This window comes from Dasypus novemcinctus, chromosome 8, assembly GCF_030445035.2.
Source record: "Dasypus novemcinctus isolate mDasNov1 chromosome 8, mDasNov1.1.hap2, whole genome shotgun sequence".
Taxonomy (NCBI): Eukaryota; Metazoa; Chordata; class Mammalia; order Cingulata; family Dasypodidae; genus Dasypus; species Dasypus novemcinctus.
Window position 1 is genome coordinate 103450266 of NC_080680.1, and position 15994 is coordinate 103466259.

At 40.0% G+C, this 15994-nt stretch overlaps 1 protein-coding gene across 3 annotated transcripts in view; it reads left to right on the plus strand.

Annotated features, from left to right (window-relative positions):
* Nucleotides 1-15994, plus strand: part of ASTN2 (astrotactin 2) — a 950369-nt gene that overhangs the window by 792132 nt on the left and 142243 nt on the right. For all 3 annotated transcript variants that reach the window (XM_058302487.1, XM_058302488.1, XM_058302489.1), the window contains 2 exons: nucleotides 383-516; nucleotides 2041-2189. In XM_058302487.1, coding sequence (XP_058158470.1) covers nucleotides 383-516; nucleotides 2041-2189 — 283 coding nt within the window. The remainder of the gene's footprint in view (nucleotides 1-382; nucleotides 517-2040; nucleotides 2190-15994) is intronic.

Sequence of the window (15994 nt, forward strand, 5' to 3'; positions counted from 1 at the left end):
CAGGTTACTTAGCTTCTGTGTGCCTCAACTTTCCAATTTGTAAAGTGGGAAGTGGTAATAATAATGATGATGATGAAAATAATATCTTTCTTATAGGTTTGTTGTGCAGATGGATTCGGTTAATATGCACAGAGCGCCTGGCCTAGAGGAGGCTCTCAGTGGACCTTAGCACTGTTTCTCAGGGAAAATTCTGACTGCTGAATAGAGAGTGGTTCAGGATGGGAGAGCCTGGTTGTAGGGTGCTCCTGATTTAGGGATGAGGTGGTGTCATCTGCCGAGGAGTGCTGTCCTCAAGCCTTGGCCAGCTACCATCATGGCCCTCGGCCCCTTCAGTCTGTCTCTCCACCATTGCCATCATCATCTCTTCTGTCCTTTATTCCAGGCCTTCAAGAGTGCGCTGATGAGCTCCTACTGGTGCTCAGGGAAAGGGGACGTGATCGATGACTGGTGCAGGTGTGACCTCAGTGCCTTTGATGCCAGTGGGCTCCCCAACTGCAGCCCCCTCCTGCAGCCGGTGTACGTATGTATGGCCCCTCCTCCTCTGGCCTCCCCTTTCCGTGGACCCCTCTCTTGTCCTACCAGCCCTCACTACGGCTCACTTCTGTTCTCAAGGTTCCTAACCAGATCCATGAAGTGTCTGGGGCCTCTCCCCCTACCACCTTCTTTGGGAAGGAAGAGAGCTCTGATGGACCAGCAATATGTGGCTCAGGAGTGAACAATGATAGTGCAGTGTGCTGATTTGAATGATGTCACTCATTCCATTATTGCCTCCTTCCTCCATTCAGCAAAGGGTTACTGAATGCCTGACTACTGTTTGGTCAGACCGTGTGTTAGACACTGGGGCTACAGATAGAAAGTGGAGAGCATCTCTTAAGAAACCTTATTTTATTCATAAATTCAGCAAATAATTTTTGAACCCCTGCTGTGTGCCAGACACTGGAGATACATCACCAAACAAGAGAGGCACAATCCACGCACTTAGGAAGCTGAAGGTTTTGAGGGACAGGAGAAGGGAGCATCAGAGGACAAAAAAACTAGAAATTTTAAATAAGAAAAACCTGAAAGAAAAACAAATTGATGCTAATGGAGAGAATAATGGGGGTAGATGCCTTAGTTGGAAGTGAGGGGGAATGGTCAGGGAAGCCTCTCTGATGAGACCTGACTTACAGTAGGTGTTCGCCAGGGCAAGGGTGGTAAAAATCGCATTTCAGGCCCAAAGTACAGCACACAGGAAGCAGGTAGGAAATTCACCCTTTGAAGAAGTAAAGGAAGTGTATCTTTGTTGGATGAGTGTGGTAAAGGGGGAGAGTGGTATTAGAAGCATAGGAGGGACCGGTAAAACCAGTCATGTACTACATAGGATAGTCCCTGAAGAGACGGTGCAGTGCAGGGGAAAGAAAGAGATATGGGCTGCAGACAAGCCAAGTTACCATCCTGGTTCTGTCCCAACTTGCTGTGTAACCTTGTGCAAGTCATTTTCCTTTTCTGAGCCTTATTTTCCCCTTCTATGAAATGAGGAAATGCTACTTCACTCTTTCTAGGGACCGTTCCGGTTTTTACCTTCAATCCTTTGATTATTCCTTGCTTTATAAGAGGATTCACCCAGGATTTCTGCCCCTTTCAAGGGAATATTGACTCAAGAATATTAAACAGTTAATTTCTATATTGGGGATGGATGAGAATGGCAGAGAGAGTGAAAGCTATAGTATTTGAAGGTACTGTCAACTCAATTGAAAACAAGCATCCTTAGTAATACAGTTTAAATAAATGGAGAGCTTTTCAACTTGAGCACAGACTGTGTGCTTGGATTACTTTACTGAATTCTAATCAGTCCTGAAAGTTAGCTCATCTTCTCCCCATTTTAAGAATGAGGAAGGAGAGGCTCTGAGAGGTAAACTAATTTGTCTGGGGCCATACAGGGGTTTGTGGTAGATAGAATCAGGATCTGAACCCAGGCTGTTAATCTTGACACATGCAGCCTTTTGGGGCCCAGCTGATGCTGGATGGCAAACAAGCAAGCTTCCCTGTTATTTCCTGTAGGCTACGGCTGTCGCCAACAGTGGAGCCTTCCAGCACTGTGGTCTCCTTGGAGTGGGTGGATGTTCAGCCGGCTATTGGGACCAAGGTCTCTGATTATATTCTGCAGCACAAGAAAGTGGATGAATATACAGACACTGACCTCTACACAGGTAGGTAGAAAGCCCACGACATCCCAGTTCCTTGGGATAGTGTAAGAAAGGAGGGACACTAGGATTTTCTAATGCCTGTGGAGATTTGGTGCCATCTGGTTTTGGAAGATATTGGAAGGTTTCATTGCTTAGTGATTGTAACCTGGTACCCATCCCTGTGTACTTTTTGGTATCATTTCAAGCAAAGATTGGCAGAAAGATGTAGTTGGAAGGAATTTCTGATGCAATGACTTAGACCTTCAAAGTCATATATCAAAGGGTTGCCGATCCTTAAGAGGATTTGACCTTCCCTATTTAAAAGGCCTTCAGGTTGCATATTTGAAGGCCTTGGTCTGTAAATATATTATCTCAGGGACTGAGCTGAGGGATTCAAGCGATTTGTCACAGTCTTTGCTAACTGGAGCTGGGGAAGAGAGAATTGGAAATGATGCCAGCATGCAGGAGAAGATGAGAAAGGGGGCTCCCTAGAGTTCAACTCAGAGTGCTAGCTCTGGGTTCTTCTAAGTCCCTGACTCTGCCAAGAAGCTGAGCATTCACTGTGAATGGCACTGGGGGCTTACATTCTCTGCTTTCTGTTGAGACTTCATTCAGTATTTTTTTCCAAGCCAGAAAACATCAACTGGGCATTTACTTCCTGTGCCAGGCACTGAGTAAGTGCTTTGTTAAACATGTCGTTGGATCCTCACAGCAACATTAGGAGGTTGGTGTTTATTGTGCCCATGTCACAGTGTAGGATATTTAGACTAACCTCAGGTTACTGACCGGATATCTTCTCAAGCTCTCACCTCTGATCATATTTTTTAAAGAAATAATTGAACCAACACTAGATTAGTGAAAGAATTAAAGATGTATAATTATTTGGTTACTTGTCAGTATGTATCTGCTCTTATGAACTCAAGGAGGAGAAGTACATTTTCTGTTTTGATCATGGTTGAATTGCCCTCACCTACCATAAAGCCTGGCATTTAAATATTTGTTGAATGAATGAAATGAACTTTATTGTTTCTTTGTGTTTTTTCTTTCTCTTTTTCTCCACCCTGTCTTTCTCTTTTTTCTCTGGGCTATTTTTGCTCCACTTCCTTTGACATTGGAAAGGAAGTGGTCAAATGAGAGAGAGAGAAGGGCCCAGATTATGGACAACGCGAGAAGCCAAATTGGCTGGTGCTCGGTGCGTTGGGATTGATGTGGCTTGTTAGATGAAATTGGCTGGAGGGGATAGGACAGTCTGGAGTGGACCTTACTTTCACCGAGGGGCTAGTCATGGAACAGTAATTGGGCAGCTAGCTTTGCCACATCTTTTGGACTTTGTTAATTCTTTCCATCTGTTGCCTCTATGTGTTTGTGCATGGGTGTTTGAGCAAGACTGTTTCCGAAAATACGTATTTCCAAGTTTATCTGTTTAAGTTTGTGTGTGTTTATGTTGGTTTGTGTGCATGGGTGAGATTTGTGTGAATGTATATTTTTTGCCCTTGACTTTGTGAAGTGTTATTTTATAATGGCAGAGTTTTGTAGACCACAGATCACCAAAGGAAAAGAAAGGCATCCAATGGTGGATTTACACTAAACAATAATATTCTCCATCTCTATAGCACACCATTCTTTTCAGAATTAAATAAAAAACCTGAAAGGTAATGATTTCCAACCACCGTTTTACAAAGTGAAACCCAGAGAGGCATGTGACTTTCCCAAAGTCCCACAACTAGTACATGGTAGAGCCATCCTTTACAACCAGGTTTCACTCTCAGCCCACTGCTCATTCTTATATACTGTACAGTTTCTAAGTCAAAACTCAAGTGCTGCTTCCTCCAGAAGGCTTCTTGACCCTTTCAGCACTAAGTTTTCTCCCTCTTCTCAACTTAGGATACTGATTGTACCATTTTTTCAGCATACTTCATTTATTTCCTTGAAGTACCTTCTATAATATCAGTAGAAAATTTCAGGGTTGGAAGAGATCACCTCTCCATTTCACCTTTAAGATTTCAATACATGCCTGGAATATATTATACTTAATTAGTGGTTTTTGTCCAAATCTGTTAGACAATTTTTTAAAACAATGTATGAATTGTTTAACAATTGTTGAACAATGTACGAATTGACCTACAATAAAGTGCACATTTTTAAAGTGTACAATTTGTAAATGTCCAAAATATTGAATATATCAGTCCCCACCATCAAAGTTTCCTCATGAATCTTTTTTTTTTCATTTATTTCTCCCCCCTTTCCCCTCCCCCCCCCAGTTGTTTGCTGTCTGTGTCCATTTGCTGTGTGTTCTTCTGTGACTGCTTCTATCCTTATCAGCGGCACTGGGAATCTGTGTCTCGTTGTGTTGTGTCATTGACTGTGTCAGCCCTCTATGTGTGCAGCACCACTCTGGGGCAGGCTGCACTTTCTTTTGCACTGGGCGGCTCTTCTTACGGGGCACACTCCTCACTCCTTGCGTGTAGGGTTTCCCTAGCGGAGGACACCCCTGAATGGCAGGGCACTCCTTGAGTGCATCAGCACTGCACATGGGCCAGCTCCACATGGGTCTAGGAGGCCCAGGGTTTGAACCGCGGACCTCCCATGTGGTAGGCAGACACCCTATCCATTGGGCCAAGTCCGCTTCCCCCTTATGAATCTTTATAATTCATTCATCCTATCCCTACCCCAGCAATCACTGATCTGCTTTCTGTCACTGTACATTACTTGATGTTGAAGTTCACGTGACATAATTAATTTGAGGTTCATCCATGTTGTTTCATGCATCAGTAGTTATGCCTTTATACGACTGAGTGATATTCCACTCTGTGGATGTTCCATAAACTGTTTATTTTCACCTGTTGGTGAACATTTTGATTGTTTCTAGTTTTGGGCTATTTACAAACAAAGCTGTCATGAACTTTTGTATATAGGGCTTTGTGTGGACCTATGGTGTCTTTTCTCTTGGGTAAATACCTAGGAGTGGAATGGCTAGATCATATGGTAGGTATATATTTAACTTTTTTTTTTTAGTAAACTTTATTTCAACTTCAAAAAATAAAATAACAGACAAAAGAGTCAGTTTAACAAATTATAGAAGTATTACTTTAAATAAAAGACCCAGGCAAGGCACATTTATCTTATTTAATCCTAAAAACAAACTCAGTTGTTTCTCCAGTGTTCAGAAAGATAAATAAATGAGCACAGACTGGTTAAATGACATGACCAAGATCTCCTTGTTAATGGAGAAATTGAAAAAAAAAGCTTGATCATATTCATATCTTATAAATATAAATCCCATATTTTTTTGGCCTTTAACATTGATATAGTATCTTCTTTGCCTTTGTTACAAAAATATTACATTATTACTTGTAACTATAGTCTGTAAGTTGCATTAGTTGTATTTTTCTCATGTGTCTCCATATTCTCAACACCTAGTAAAAGGGTAACATTCTTGTATTTGTATTATAAACCATAATCCTCATCTTTTTAAAGAAATTGCCAAACATTTTCCAAGGTGGTAATACAATTTTATTTTCCCAGCACTGTAGGACAGTTCTAATTCTTTCACCATCTGGCCAGTACTTGGCATTGGTCAGTCTTCTAATAGGTTTGTAGTGTTATCTCATTGTGGTTCCAACTCATGTTTCCCTAATGGACATCTTTTAGTTACATTTTTTGCCATCCCTATATTTTCTTTGACGTATCCATTCAGACCTTTTCCCCATTTTTCTCTTTTAAAATTGTGTTATTTGTTTTTTTATAATTGAATCTTGAAAGTCTTTATATATTTGATATACAAGTCCTTTATCAGATAAATACTTGGCACATTTTCTCCTAGTCTAGCTCATCTTCTAATTTTCAATGTATTTTATCTATTTGTCTTCATGTTTTCTACGTCTTTTATTTCTACTCTGATCTTTATTTCTTTATTATTTAATTCCTTTGGCTTATTTTGGGTTAACTCTGTTATTCTTTTTCTGAATTTCGAAGTTGGCAGCTGAGGTTATTGATTTGAGATCTTTTATCCCCCCTGATATGGGCATTTAGTGCTATACATTTTCCTCTACCTGGTACTATAATGGCTTCCCAGAGATTTTGATAAGTTGTGTTTTCATTTTCATTCAATTCAATTTCCTTTTTGATATCTTCTTTGACCCATGGGTTATTTAGCAATATTTCACTTTGTTTCCACATATTTGGGGATTTTTTGAGATCTCATTCTCATATTTATTTCCAATCTAATTCCATTGTGGTCAGAGAACATATTTTGTGTGACTTAAGTCTCTTTACATTTATTGAGACTGATTTTATGGTCTGGAATATGGTCTATCATTTTACGTCTTCAGTGTACACTTTAAAAGAAGGTGTATTCTGCTATTTATAGGTGGAGTGTTCTATAAATGCCAGTTAAAGTTGACTGATTATGTTGTTCTAGTCTTCTAAATCCTTGCTGATTTTCTAAATCTTTGCTGATTGTTATATAAATAACTGAGAGAATGAATTTGAAATCTCTGACTGCTGTTGTGGCTTTGTCTCTTCTACCTTACACTTCTGTCAGTTTTTGTTTCACATATTTTGAATCTCTGTTATTAAGTGCATAAACATTTATATCCACCTGATGAATTGGGCTCTTTATCTTTGTGAAATGGTTTTCATTCCCATGACATAATTATTCTAGCTTTCTTTTGGCTTGTTTTAGAACAAGATCTCATTTTCCAGTCTTTTGCTTTTATCTTTTTGTGCCTTTATAGTAAAGGTGTGTTTCTTCTAGACACCATGTAATTGGGTCTTTTTATTTTAAAATCAAATCTGACCTTAATACTTTTTAACTGAATTAGTTGGACCATTGAGTTTGTGGTTTTTTTGTTTGGTTTTAGTTTTAGTTTTTAGGAGGTACCAGAGATTGAACCCAGGACCTCATACATGTGAAGCAGGTGCTCAACCACTGAGCTACAGTGACTCCCTGGACTGTTTAGATTTATTATGATAATTGCTATGGTTCAGCTTAAGTTTATCATCTTACTAGTAGTTTTTCTCATTGTTCCCATCTTTCTTTGTTCTTTTTAGCCTCTTTTGTCTCTTCAATTGTATTAATTGTTTTATAATTCATTTTTTTCTCCTTTCTTGGCTTATTAACTATAACTCTTTGTTTTATTATTTTAATGGTTGCTTTAGGGTTTATGGTACTCATCATTAACATATCACAGTGCACGTTCAAGTGCTTTTATGCCACTTTACATACAATATGGTAACTTTATAATAGTATACTTTTATTTCTGTCCTCCAAGCCTTTATCTGTTGGTGTCATATATTTTACTCAGGCAAATGTTATAAATTCCACAATTCGTTGTTATTATTCTTCCTTAAATAGTCAATTATATTTTAAGCCTCTCTAAATAATAAGAAAGATAATCTTATGTTTACCCACATAGTTACCATTTTTTGATGCTCTTCATTCTTTCGTTTACACTCATATTTCTATCTGATGTCATTTCCTTTCTGCCTAAAGGTTGCCTTTTAATATTTATTGTATTGCAGGTCTGCAACTGATGACTTGTTTCTGATTTTGTTATTGAAAGAGTTTTTATTCAATTTTAATTTTTGAAAGATATTATCGTTGGGTAAAGAATTCTAGGTTGACAGTTTTTCTTCCAGTAATTTAAAAATATTGCTCCTTTGCCTTCTTAATTGCATTGTTTTGAAGAGAAATATATCATCATTCTTATCTATGTGCCTCAGCACATAGCAAGCCTCTTTCCTCTGACTGCTTCTAACATTGTCTCTGTTATTGGTATTGAACAATTTTATTATTGTGTGCCTTGGTGTACTTTTCTTCATTTGTCTTGAACTTGGGGGTTGTTGAGATTCTTGGATCCTTGTGTTTATAGTTTATACTATGTTTGGAAAATTTGGGGTCATTAATTTTTCAAATATTTTTTCTGTTGATTTTTCTTCTCTTCCAATGATTCTATTTTCACATGTATTTGGCCACTTGAAGTTTTCCTTCAATCTATTGACTCTTTTTACATTAAAAAAAATTATTTCTTACCTCTGTGTTTCATTTTGTAGAGTTCCTAAGTGCTAGTCTTCAATTTCTTCTGCAGCAACAGATCTGTTATTAATCCCATCAGTGTATTTTTCATCTCAGACATTGTAGTTTACATTTTTAGAAGTTCAGTTTGGGTATTGTTAATATATTCCATGTCTCTACTTAAATTTTTCAGCATATGGAATATAGTTATAGTAGCCCTTTTAATATTCTTGTCTGCTAATTCTAACATCTTTATCAGTTATGGGTCAGTTTCAACTAATCGATATTTCTCCTCATTATGGGTCACATTTCCCTGCTTCTTTGCATGCCAGCTAATTTTTAATTGAATGCCAGACATTGTTATTTTTGCCTTGGTGGGTGCTAAATATTTATTCATTTCTATAGATACTTTTGAACCCTGTTCTGGAACACAGTTAAATTACTTAGAAACAATTTGGTTCTTTTAGGTCTTGCTTTTAAGATTTATTATGTGGATCCAGAGCAGTGTTTTGTCTAGGGCTAGTTATTCTCCACTACTGAGTCAAGACCATTCTGTGTGTTCTACACAGTGGCCAAGACCATTCTGTGTGTTCTGCACAATGGCCCAGTGTGACTTGTAGGAACAGACACTAATTCTGGCCCCAGTTTGAGCATCTGCGTGGTTCTCTCTAATTCTCTTGACCTCAGGAAGTTTCCTCACATGTAGGCTTTGGTCTTTACTCTGCTGAATATTGAAAGGGGAGGCTCTGTAGATCTCCTGACTTTTCTCTCTGTTCTGCTTTATCCTCCCCATTTCTTTGTCCTGCTGACTCTAGCCACTTTGGTCTTCCTAGAATCAGAGCCCTGTCTTCTCAACTCAGGAAGTCTGCAGTCTGCACCTGGGTTCCCTCTCACTGCACAGTGACCTAGAAACAATGGTAGGGATCACTTAATTTGTTTCCCATCTCTTAGGATCTCTGTCCACCATTGCCTGATTTCCATGGTCTTGATAACTTGTTCTGTATATTTTGTCCATTTTTAGATAGTTTTTTTACTGTTTTAGATGGGAGAGTAAATCAATCAAGTTCTTATTATTCATTCTTGTCTAGAAGTAGAAATCTAAGATTCCTGCTCTTGATTCTCCAGTAACCTGTGCTCTGATCCAATAGTTTGTTGGGTTTTTTTTGACAGAGGTAAAATTTCTTCTTTTTAGCCTCCTGGTCTGGGGTCACCCTAGCAGGTCTGATTTCCTCTTATTCTCACAGCCATTCAGCAAGTTGAAGATAATGGCATGTCTGCCTGCATTTTTATAGGTTCTTTGACCTCTTCCCCATGGGATTTGACCTTTCATTCTACCCACTCTCTGATTCTTGAATGTTTGAATGGGAAATTATCTTGCATGGTCTGTGAATTCCTCAAATGAATCTTATATCTTTATCATTTTGGATCTTCCCATAGTGCTTGACATACACAGATGTTCAGTGTTCATTGAATTGAATTGTATATGTGTAGGATATGCAGGTTTTTACTTTTCACCTCCTCCGTTGACTCCATAAATGCTATAGTTAGATGAGGGCTTATATGGTTTTAGAGCCTACCACTGAACATTTACCCAGGGCAGAGTGTAGGCCTTTAAAATGTGTTGTGAACAATTGATGCTATAGATGATTGGGGGTGGATCACTGAAGCATTCACTCTACCTGTTTGCCTTTTTGCCATGTTTGCCACTTCTCACCCCTATGGAAAGTGAACCTGACCCAAAGTTTAAGCTTCTAGCTCACCCAGTTCCATTTTATTTTGGAGGATGTAAGCCTAATGAAGGACTATGAGCTTTGGAAAACCTGGTTTCTGGTTTCAACTTCCACTACTTCCCACTGAGAGATCAAGGGTCAGTCAACATCTTTTCTAGGTCTCAGTCTTCTTATCTTTGGAATGGGGAAAATAACTCTTACTCCCTAAATTGTTTTAAGGGCCATCCTAGGTCCTTAGTAGGTATTAATTCATTTTAGTTGCTTCTCTCCCATTTCCATGAACTAAAAAAAAAAAGGGGGGGGGGGAATGTTAGGAAAAAATCAACAAAATAAGCTTATTACTTATTTTGGATAGAAAGTTAGTATTACTCACACATTTGGTCAGGTGAGGCCAGCATAGGCAAACACGAGCTTTCTCTTTGATCTCTCTGGATTTTTGCTGGCAGCCAAGTCCAACCCTGGAGATATTTATTTATTCACGAGCTTCTGAATGCATGCACACAGGCATATGTGTGTGCATACACACACCCACACACATACACACTGTCTCGCACACTCACACACATACTTCCAAGCTGCCATCTGTTTGACGCCCTTTTGAACTAACTGTTGAAATGCCATTTCCTCCCACCCTATCTCCTATCCCAGCCCCCCCCCCACATCTGGATTTGGTGCCCTCTTTGTTTCCTTCGGATTAGCCATTGCTTTGTCTGTTCTCGAACTCTCTTGGGAAAGCCAAGCATCAGTAGCCTCCTGTTCCAGTTGTTTTGAACAGAAACGGGGCTTGTTTTGGGGAGTGGATGAATTCCCCGCACGCTAATCTGTCATCGATATTAAAAACAGACATCTGGTTCTCCCATGTGGCCTCATCAGAGCAGTTGGCATGGTTTTCAGCCTCTTGGGCAGGGATAGCAGCAAAGGGGTGGGAGTTAGAGTGTGGGCCTAGGTACAAGCAGAATTAATGAATCCCAATCCCCTGTTTGACCTATGGAGACGAAGACCCAAGGAAGGGACGGACCTGTCCAAAGGCCATACATACAGTGAGTTAGGGGCAGGGCCAGCTCTAGAACTGGGTTCTGGCTTCTTTTCTTGCCCTCTCCACCAAGTCTAAAGATCTTCCCACCAAACATATTACCTCTGGTGTGATTTCCTTTGGCTGAGCATAAACTGAGAGCCAGATGGAAATAAGGAGCTATAGAGCATCTTTGTGACTGGGGGAAGATGAAGTATCTGGCTGCCTGGATGGTGGATAAAGGGTTCTGACCTTGAAGCGCATGTAGCCCGTCAGTCATATTAATTCTTTGTCTGCTTTTATATTTGCCAGCTTCTGAAAATCTCAAAAGTTTAGAGTAGAAGGACCTTGAGCCCTTCCTTGTAATGATCAGAAGAGTGAGGACAAGAAGGGGAACGCACTCACACAGTGTCATAATTTCCTGCCTCCCAGTCTTGTGATCTTCCTGCCACCCTCCCCTGACTTTTCTTGGGTCATCTTCTGCTGGATTTTTTTTTTCATACCTTTCAAAAGCCAGAGGCCTTCTCTCTTTCACCCTGGGATTCCTGAACTCCAGGCTGGAAGGCCAGCTGGCTCCCATGAGGTAGCAGGCCCTCTCCATCATACCCCAGCACATCCTCACGAAAGGCAGTAACATCTGGAACCAGTCAGTGTCGCTTTCTGTCCTGGCATCTGGGAGCCTGTCAGGCCTCTCCCCAGCTGATCAGTGCCAGGCTCACCCCTGCCAACCTTCAACTCTTGTCTCTGGTTCTCCCTTTCTTTATCCTTTCTTGAGTCTTTCTCCTTTTCTCTCTCCCTCCCTTCCTGCCTCTCCTCCTCTTGCTATCTTTCTATGTGACTCTTCTTTCATGTTCTTTACTCCATGACACTTTCTATCAGCCTATCTTCTCTTGTTTCTGTTTCCACAAGCTGGCTCATATGCAAGCTGCCCAGCCTTATCTGCACTAAGATTTGGGTTGAGAAGAATTTCCAGAATGGTCAAAGGACATCTCTGTCTACCCCCTATCACCTTCCCTCACACCCCCTACCTCTTCCTTATAACCTCTCTCCTTCCTGTTTCCATTAAGTCTAATCTAACCTATAGTTAAAAGGAATGTTCCCCTCCCTTGTCCACCCAGCCCCATGTACACTTCCCATCTTGGGTCTTAGACTGAAGACCTTCTCAGCTGAAGGGGAGATGTTACAGAGGGAGATGAATTTGTGCAGAAAATAGCTCAACATAAGTGCCAGCAAACTCCCGCTAGCCAAGAAGATGGTGGCTGCAGTGGCAGCAGCTGTATTGGAACAGTTATGTTGGAGGTATTCATGAAATCGTGTGGAAATTACACATAGCTCCTCAAGTAATGCAGGCCAGGGCTGAACCATGCTTTTGTCTGAGAAGCTAGAGGGACCCTCAGCCTCTGGCTGTCTGCCTGCCCTGGATCAGCCTGAGGAAGGCAATGTCATTGGAGACTGGGCCCCACTCCCTCAGCTAGAGCAGAGGGGGGCTGGGGGTATGAGTGAAACATGTTTTACAGGGTGAGGTACAAACTGACATGATTGCAAACATCTGGAACTGATATTAGGACCTCAGAAAATGTTTTCTGACACTCCAGCTGCTCTTAGGGTGAGAGGTTTCTAAAGTCAAGGGCCTCTAAAAGAAAAAGCTATCTGGAGGGCCTTAAATCTCTCCATTCCCCCAAGCCACCCAGCCTGACTTCTAAATCTCAGAGTTCTTTACAGTTTACGAAACATACTCATTCATCCCCTTAACATGTATAGAGCTCTTGCTATGACCTGGGCACTAGTAATTGCTAGGCATGGAATGGCAACAAGACAGGCATGATTCCTGCCTTCGTGGGACTTATAGTCTACTGGGAGAGAGATGCAATTTTGCAAGAAATTACCATATAGGGCTATAGGTGCTGAGATAACTCAGATGCTGTAGGATCACAGAAGAGGGGCTTCTATCTCAATCCAGTGGCGTCAACAAAGGATACTTAAAGAAAGTGAGGCAGTTGTTTGAAATTCTGGTCCTGGTAATTAATCAACTCCTCATTCTTAAGGCTAAGCTTGCCTCCCACCCCTGGCAGAAAACACTGCTCTGAGGTCTCACTTCCTCCTTGCTGCCATCTGTTGCCATGCTTGCTTTTGAAGGAGCTGCCCTTTACTGCTGCAAGGGAAGAAAAATTGCTTTCCCCTCTACGGTCTTCAGAGAGCTCCCTTGTGGTATACAGAATATTGGCCCCCAAAGATTTCACATCCTAATCCACAGCATCTTCCAGTGTTACCATACATGACAAAAGGAACTTTGAAGATATGGTTAAGTTAGGTATCTTGAGATGGGGAGATTATCCTCTATCATTCTGGTGGGCCAAATGTAATCCCAAGGATCCTCAGAAGAGAAAGAGGGAGGCAGGGGAGAGTCAGAGACAAAGAGAAATTTAGAGATGCTACACTGCTGGCTCTGAAGATGGAGGATGGGGTTACAAGCTAAAGGATGCTGGTGGCTGCTAGAAGTAGAAAAGGCAAGGATACAGATCCTTCCCAAGGGGCTCCAGAATGAATGCAGACCTGCCAACACCCTGATTTTAACCCAGTGAGACCAGGTTTGTACTTCCAATTTCCAGACCTATAAGATAATAAATTTGCATTATTTTAAGCCACTGCATTTGTGGCATCAATAAGAAACTAATTGCAGCCTCCAAAGCCAGGGAAGAATTATGGCATGGCTGTTCCTACCTTCCATCAGCAACCTTGTCAAGACTAAATCCATCCTGCATGTGTTCATATTTTCTTTGGTCATTCTCCAAAAGACCTTTACCTTCTCACTTCAACTGATTCTAGTTCTGTAAGTATTTAATACCTGATTTGGAGCTTTTTCTCCATCTGCCCTCTTAGCATCATGACAGATGATATGAACATTCTCATGGATGCCATGCCCAACAATCCAGTCTCATTCCTTGACCTGTTTATCTCTAATGAAATTTCCTCTACTCAACCTCAGCCATCCAACCCTAGGTCTGAACCTTAGACCTTGTCCTCACATAATATTGCCCCATCAAAAAACATTGCTTATACCTGACTCTCTGACTATCATCTTTTATCCTGTCAGTCTGCTAATCTCTTACTCCTCTAATATCTTTCCTTTAACTCATCAGGGCTTCCTGTCCTTGATATCACTACTCTTTCTCTGTCTTTGAGGCTCAACTTTTCTTCCATCATCTCCCTATCCATGGTTCATCTTTTAATCACGTTTTTCATCAGCCTCCTGATGCCCTGCTTGGCTAAACATAGTGTACTGGGTGCAGCTCTGCATCTTCACCTGTGCTAATACACACAATCAAATAACTAGAGAAAAGAACATAGTTGAGAATATTGGTACCAATATGTCATCAATCACCAATTTAGCTGGGCTTTTAATACCACCTAATGCCACCAGGCAATTCTATAGGTATCTCCTGTCAAACTGTTTTCTTCTTCATCATCCTAAAACCCATGATACCTTCTTTTTCCTCACTCTTTCAACAGATGATCTTGTCTCTTCATTCACAGAGAAAATAGAGAGTAATTCAGTTTCCTTCCATAACACTTTTTTCAATGAATCAATTTTATTGATACATATTAATAAAGCATAAATTCATCCAAAGTGTAAATCAGTGGTATTCAGTATAATCATATATTTGTGCATTCATCATGTCAATCATCCTTAGAGCACTTTCATTATTCTGATAATAGTAATAGTAATCAGCAAAGAAACAAACAAAACTCATTATCTTTCAATCTCTCTTTGCTTCTCCTGCTGTACATAGATGCTATTCTTTTTCCTTCTCTCTAGTAATTTTTGTATTTATATTTTGCAAAAACAGTCTTATATATGCAATTTCACCCATTTTCATGCTTTCTTTGAGGTTTTACTATTTTATACAGTTCCATGTTACAGTTTTTAGCTTACCTCCCAGTTATACACATTACCTTAGACTTTCCCTTTCAACCACTATCATACCCATGTAATAGCTCCACTAGTTACCAACACAATGATATGCTTTCACCATTTCTATTCATTTCCAAAGATTTACAACCTTTTTACCAGTTCTGCACAGATTAACGCTTAGTTTTCCATTCTTTACCCTCTTGCTGTTTTCTGGTGACCTATATTCTAATTATTAACTCCATGAGCTTACATAGTATATTTAGGTCATTATAGTGCAATCATACAATATTTGTCCTTTTGTGTCTGGCTTGCCTCACTCAGCATAATGTCCTGCAGATTCATCCATGTTGTCATATGCTTCATGACTTCATTTCTTCTTATTGTTACATAATATTCCATCATGTGTATACACCACAATTTGTTTATCCATTTATCGGTTGATGAAACCCGAATTGTTTCCAACTTTTGGCAATCATGAATAATGCTGCTATGAACATCAGTATGCAGATGTCTGTTTGTGCCTTTGCTCTCAGTTCTTCTGGGTATATATCTAGAAATGATATTGCTGGTTTACATGGCAAGTCTATATTCAGCTTCCTTAGGAACTGCCAAACAGTCTTCCACAGTGGCTGTACCATTCTACATTCCCACCAACAGTGAATAAGCATTCCTATCTCCACATCCTCTCCAACATTTACAGTTTTCTGACTTTTTAATGACAGCAAGTCTGATAGTGTTAAATGATATCTCATTGTAGTTTTGATTTGTATTTCCCTAATCACTAAGATGTTGAACATTTTTTCATGTGTTTCTTCGCCATTTGTATTTCTTCCTTGGACAACTGTTTTTCAAGTCTTTTGCCCATTTTTAATTGGGTAGTTTGTCTTTTTATTGTTGAGTTATATGATCTCTTTATATATCATGGATATTAAAGCCTTACTGGATATGTGATTTCCATTGAGTCAGCTTTTCTTTTTACTCTTTTGATAAAGTCCTTTGAGGCACGAAAGTGTTTAATTTTGAGAAGATCCCATTTACCTATTTTTTCTTTTGTTCCTCATGCTTTGGGCATGAGGTTTAAGAAACTACCACTTACCATAAGATCTTGAAGAGATTTTCCTTCATTTTCTTCTAAGAGTCCTATATTTGTTGTTTTTA